We start from the raw sequence: 6,335 nt of genomic DNA, 5'->3' as shown, positions 1-6,335 counted from the left end.
TGGTTGACAATGGCCAAATAAGTTCCACTCCAGTTACCATGGTTTTGTGCAGCTCAATCCATTCAAGGCAGCCAAGAACTTTGCAGCCAGAACGTTAGAACGAGAAGAATGGCCACTTGTAGCCCCAGTATTCAGTAGGCTGGACAGCACACAAGGCTAGCTGGGAAGCTTTGGCTGATTCTTGAAGCAGGTGGGGGAGCTAAGGACAGTTATGGTGTTGAAAGCTAAAGACCTGCATAAAGACTAACTGTATTGAGAGTGATATAAAACGTATAAATAGCCACAACAGAACTACTCAAATGTTCAAAATGTCACTCGCTGTGAACTGTTAATCTGCATTGTCAAACACGTCAATTTGAATATTAACAGAAGGAGATTATGAGGTTTTGCAACCATGTGCTACAATATCTGGTCATACGGCACTGTATAGAAAGTAGGTCACTGTTTGGTATGGCATGGGTACATTTGTACCCAGACTGCCCTGTCCTTTGTGCTCAGGTTGCTGTGTCATGCCATGGACAGCATCTCGGCCACACACGGTTGGTTCAGACTATCGAATGATGCTCTTACGTAATGACACCACAACTTAAATCTGATTATCTCTGCGTCCAGGGAGGAAGAGCCTTCGGCAGCTGCCCCTCCTCCTCCTGCTCATAACCTGCCTTAGGTTAATACAGGTCGTTCTCTTTCATGAGTTTACATGCATCACACCATACAGGACTACACCTTAGCAACACTGCCCAGTCACTCAGCTGCTACTTTGGACTCAAGCATATTAAGATAGTCTTTGTTAATGTTTTAATGTTTTGATTGATGCATGCTGACAACATTTTATTCAAACTACATTTACCCTGAAACTGTATACTCATAAAAAAAGAAGGCCCATTTGATTCATAAAGAAATGCTGCTGAATGTGCTTTGGAATTATGTACACAGAAAATACAAGACAATATGCAAGGTCTTTAAGTCAAGTAATTTATTTGTCCCTTTTTGAAAGTAGCAATTTTTTTAACAAACTCAAAATTAGGTCATTCAAAAACTGTATTTCATACAACATATATTGGTTGCTTATTTGAGTTTTCTTTCTTTACATAAAAGCATTTTTCTCAAACATTTAGCTAATGTTAGAATAAGGGATCAAGTGCAAATTTGTGCATGTAATAAAAATGAGACGACAGTGGTGGTCAGTGCTGTGAAGAGTCGCTTGGTCAATGACAGAGTTATGCCTTCTCATATGTACGTACAGCCTGGACTCCTTCAAAGGTTAAGGTCTGTGTTGGAAAAAAGAGGTTTGGGATCAAGTGACTCATCTGATGATACACAAACATATACACACCATCTCTCTCTTTACTAAATATCAATATGCCATAGTTATGTCAGTGAATAAACCTTGTTACATAAACCTTGTTACTCTTGACAACTCACCATGACCAGTTTCCCATCCTTGATCTCGCGGACAAACTTTGTCTCCTTGCCACCCCACTTCTGTACGTGCACCAGCTTGTCTCCTTCCATGGTAACAGTGGACTGCAAGAGGAGTACAGAGCAGTTCTGTTACAGCTACAGTATGAATATCAAGTCAAACCATGCAAGCCAAAGGGCGAACACTTTGGATGTTGTCGATATTATTAACTAAATAATGACATATTTTGATAATTATTGCTTGTACTAATTCACGTTCATCTGAAAACACATGAAACTTGCAAAGAACATCCAATATTGTTCCTGAGAACTGTGTTTTAAAGAGTATCATTCTTCCATTGGAATATTTGTTTACTACCAAAGTTTGAGTTGCAGATGATGTTTGATACATACTTTGACATTACGGTCGTCTGCAGTCGTTTCGTCAAACTCCTCTCCCAGTTTGAAGGAAATCTCAGTGTTCTTGAAAGTACTCAGGGTCTTCACCACCACTTTGCCTCCTTCTTGACTTACAACAATGGTGGGTTTGGTGACATTGCCCACTTGCCTTGTAGCAAAACCAACACCTTTGTAGAATATAATATAAAATAATAATAATGTAAAACGTTGGATTGATTTACAATTGATGACTTACATACAATGTCTCACATTCTTTAATTTGTTTCTTCAATTAATTTTCATTTCATTCATTTAACAGTTGCTTTTATCCAAGACAACGTACAAATAGTCCATTTAGTAAGTACAGCAGAAGATCAGTGGCATTCATTCATCAGTCACCTACACATAAATCTCACCAAGTGCCTTCATGTATTCATCGAAGTTCTGACTGTCAATCAGCTTCCATGTGGCGCAGAATGCATCGACCATTTTGACAGTGCGGTAATCCAACCCTGCAGAACTGAGATTTTAAATTAATGTTGCCAGATTGCCTCTGGTCTGTGTCCAGTAACTTTACGAGCTGCATGTCTACCAAATTAATACTGCAAAGAAAGGCGGGGTTTCTCTCGACTACCAGCTTTCTGTCATCCCATTGGGGGATTTGCAAAACTGCCTAAACTCTGATTGGTCAACCGAGATGTTGAACGGCTTTGTACATCCTTACAGTAATGCAAACTGTACTGGTATTGTGAACACATTAATTAAATTATGAATTCGAACATCAGATTTATTGACATGTATTACAAGTGTTAATTTTTAACGAGCCACAGGCTTTTTGAGCCTAATAAGTGATGTATGCAAAGAATGAAAATGTTGATCCAATATTTTTTAATACAACAGTCAATATACAAATATTTAGCAAACAACAACTTATAAGGTAATCTAAAAAAGATTACATGGTATATAAAAAACGTTTGGTTCTTTTCTTTTTAGTGCACAGCTGCACACTTGTCACTTATTTCTAGGTATTCCCTACTTTTAAGTCTAGCAAAACACATAAAAATATCACTACATTACTTCAACTCATGCCTCATTCCTTCACTCGTCCTTCACTCAACGACACTTCATGGTGTGCATCATCCTTCACACCTCCTTTATCAGAATACCGTAAGGCCGGATAGCCCGCTCCACAATCTTCCTCTCCTCTGTCTCAGATGAACCCTCCGGAACCGGAACCAGCCAGTAGTCTTCAGCTCTCCTGTGTTTCTCTCTGAAGTCAGGGTTCACCCGGTTCTGGAGGATGATCTTGTAGGTCTTTCCATTCTTCTTTGACACAAACTCATTAGCATAGCCTCTAGCTTGTTCCAGGTCTGGTGTAGAGTAGATGCCTCTGCCATACACCTGCCTTTTGCTGTTGTTCCCTGCCTTGTAATGGGATGTGATGATGCCCTCAGCTCCATCCTTGCTCGAGCCATGATAGGACACTGGCCATTCACCTGCAGAAGACTGGGTTCGAATCCCATTTGGACCAAGCCAGGTATTATCCCCATATTTGTCCAGTACCTTTAATGCAATCCGGTACCATCCACAAGGACGAGTGTACTTCTCTCCACCTCTTTTAAAATCCTGGGTGTCCGATGTTTGGGTGAAGTCATGATCAAACTGCCGGTCAAAGAATTTATCTTCATCGATGTAGAATTCTGTTGCCGAGGCTGTCTGTTTTCGGTTCTCTCTGACAGACATAAATGAGAACATCCAGTCCACCCATGACACAGGGTTTAGCCAGTTAAGCAGGGACCCCACTCCCAGAGCTGCACCTATCAGAAAGCCGTCCACAGTTAGCAGGTTGTCAGGCGTCTTCCCCTGGTTGGCCCTCTGAAACTCTGCCAGGGGCTTGACGCTTGAACCCAGGGCTGCTGAAATGGCCTCATATCGGACGTCTTCGTCAAGCATCGCTGGACTGAGGGCAGTTGACACCACAGACACTGGTCATACAGTTAGGTCTTGTAGCTAGGCGAATGTAGCTGGTCAGTGAACATAACACTGAGGACTAAACTCTTGGTTACACCCATGTATACGTGGCTAGGATACTTTCACTTTCTTTTCTTGTCAGCAGGAAATGTTTATGGAACTGGAAACCTCTGTTTATGGATCTGTAAAATGCATAATTCCCAGTCAGCTGAATGTAAGCGTGTTCACTTTAATCAGTACTTAGTTTATATACATTATTTGACACACAAAGGATTACCATATTGTAGATCAAACCCAATTACATTTCTGTGTTACTCTTGGCAAATGATGCAGCATCATAGAAAACAATAGTTGCCCGGTATTTCCCCAAACTGTATGATGAAAAACTCTTAATTTACTGACTCTACGTACTATTTATACTAAAGCCTTTTTACTAAGGGGACATTATTGCAACAAACGGCAGCAAGTAGGCTTCTGTGAAAATCACTGTGTTGCCATCTCTTCCCCCCCCTCCCTCCTTACAACAAGTGAACATATTACAGGTTGACAAAGGAGGGGGATCCATTTTGAATAACACACAAATCAATCTTGAATAAAATATTTAAATACCAACTCATATACAACCATGAAAGCTGAATGCATAGTAGAGCTGTACTGTACTTGACAACCATTACAGTATATTTGACATTTCACCTGTATTAATCGTTGCCATTTTAAATCCCTGAAATCCACAAACCCAGACCATTGCGCACACTAGTAAAACATGATTCATTGGTAATACAATCTCGATGTAAGGTCTTGGAGATCAAAGAGGAGTGACAGCACTTTTGAATACTGTGAAGAAAAAAGAATTGAGAGAGTGAGGTAGGAGGGACAAAGTAGCATTGGCTCTTGTCCATATTATTAAGGCATGCCAGAGAGAGAGAGAGAGAGAGAGAGAGAGAGAGACAGAGAGATGGAGACAGAGAGATGGAGACAGAGACAGAGAGAGAGACAGAGAGAGAGAGAGAGACAGAGAGAGAGAGACAGAGACAGAGAGACAGAGAGATGGAGACAGAGACAGAGACAGAGACAGAGAGAGAGAGAGAGAGAGAGATACAGAGAGAGAGAGAGAGAGAGATACAGAGAGAAAGAGATACAGAGAGAAAGAGATACAGAAGAAGGGGGGTGGAGATTACCAAAGTAAGAGTATTTTGAACATCATCTCACTCCAGAGTAAACAGTCTCAGTCCTCCTCTCTTCCCTCCTACTTGTATCATAATGTTTTGCTGTGTCCATGCGTTATTTGGCACACAAGCCACCCTCAGTCGCAGATTGTCTGGTTGATTGACACCACAGTGACAAGGTCCATCTGGATGCGGGCCTATCTGAAAACCCCCACATTGATTGACAGGGCCACCTCTGGCTTCCTGGTTTTGGTGGACTCTGGCCTCTTGTCTGGTCCAGCCCTCTGGATGGTCCCAGTTGCTGGTTGCGGCCTAGTGGAGAGAATGAAAATCACAATTTACAAAGAAAGAAAACAATTCAACTAGTATTACTCCAAATTATTTGATTACGAGCCAAACTGAAACTACAGCAACTTTATTGTAGTTCAGGTATGCTAACAGAAGTGGATGTTGGTGTCTATAAGCCCCACCCTTTCCTGCGTTGCTCTGCTTCCTCCCTCAGCCTCTGCTGACCCTGTTCATCTTGTAGGGTGCTGAAGTCCCAGTTGTTGTCAATCAGCAGATTCTGGCCAATCAGGAGACAGAAGGATTCCAGATATATCAGTGGAGTGGAATGTTGAGTGTGACAGAGCAGCAGCACTCTCACTGGACTAAATCCTAATTGACCACCAGTCCAAGAGGGAGGGGCTAATAAGAGTCTATTAGCCTACCTTGACTCCGATGATGTCACCGTCTTTGAGATGAAATGGGGCACCCAGCAGAGACTCCGCCTTTTTCTTCTTTTTCCGTTTTGACACCTGCTGGCTCTGTTCACCCCATCAGACAGTAGGATGTCAGAAAAGAAACGAGAAAGAAGAAAGGCAACACATAGAATCCTCACAGAAGCAACCATCTTTAGTTTGTGCCATGTGAAAAGAGTTAGCACTGATCACAAATTAAAATGAACCGCATACCCACATCCACGCCCCAGTTCAGTTCCAATCACTCTCTTATTGCCCCATGACAGTCTCCTCTCAAATGCCTTGGCATTGTTTTTAGGTAAAACAAAAGGCAACAAATGGAGTTGTTTTGTGTACGGAAACAAGGTTTAGTACAGTAGATTCTTGTAAGAAGTGCCAAATGTAAACCAAACTTAACTATAAACAAAGTATCCCTTGATTTCCTGTAAATATTTGAACTTCTAGTGAATGGAGGCCATAACAGGGTCTTTATGTTCTGAGAGTGAGAACTCAACAGAGAGGAAGGCATAATTGCAGATCATAGTACATACAGTAATGTACATGGTTAAGGGTCATTAAGGGGTGCCACAGTACATTTATTAACTCCTGGCATTAATTACAAATACTATTACTACGCTATTACATTTATTTATTGTGCAGGCAGCATAACATTTTATTA

The 6,335-nt window shown here is 41.4% G+C and overlaps 2 protein-coding genes across 2 annotated transcripts; both read right to left on the bottom strand.

Annotated features, from left to right (window-relative positions):
• Positions 1 to 954: 954 nt before the first annotated feature.
• fabp7a (fatty acid binding protein 7, brain, a) lies at positions 955 to 2,381 on the bottom strand. Its single transcript, XM_084675275.1, has 4 exons — positions 2,217 to 2,381; positions 1,816 to 1,988; positions 1,426 to 1,527; positions 955 to 1,271 (listed from the first exon to the last, which is right to left on the bottom strand). Exons 1-4 carry the CDS (start codon positions 2,287 to 2,289, stop codon positions 1,221 to 1,223), a joined length of 399 nt encoding a protein of 132 aa, XP_084531401.1. The 5' UTR covers positions 2,290 to 2,381; the 3' UTR covers positions 955 to 1,220.
• Positions 2,382 to 2,671: 290 nt separating this feature from the next.
• LOC146299667 (uncharacterized) lies at positions 2,672 to 5,823 on the bottom strand. The gene is made up of 4 exons (XM_084683245.1): positions 5,648 to 5,823; positions 5,408 to 5,502; positions 4,950 to 5,249; positions 2,672 to 4,605 (listed from the first exon to the last, which is right to left on the bottom strand). Exon 4 carries the CDS (start codon positions 3,751 to 3,753, stop codon positions 2,944 to 2,946), a length of 810 nt encoding a protein of 269 aa, XP_084539371.1. The 5' UTR covers positions 3,754 to 4,605; positions 4,950 to 5,249; positions 5,408 to 5,502; positions 5,648 to 5,823; the 3' UTR covers positions 2,672 to 2,943.
• Between the last annotated feature and the right edge of the window lie 512 nt (positions 5,824 to 6,335).

This window comes from Hypomesus nipponensis, chromosome 3 (assembly GCF_054491055.1).
Source record: "Hypomesus nipponensis isolate SF chromosome 3, ASM5449105v1, whole genome shotgun sequence".
Taxonomy (NCBI): domain Eukaryota; kingdom Metazoa; phylum Chordata; class Actinopteri; order Osmeriformes; family Osmeridae; genus Hypomesus; species Hypomesus nipponensis.
Note: the sequence above shows the minus strand (reverse complement) of the source record. Positions and strands in the feature narration are given on the sequence as shown.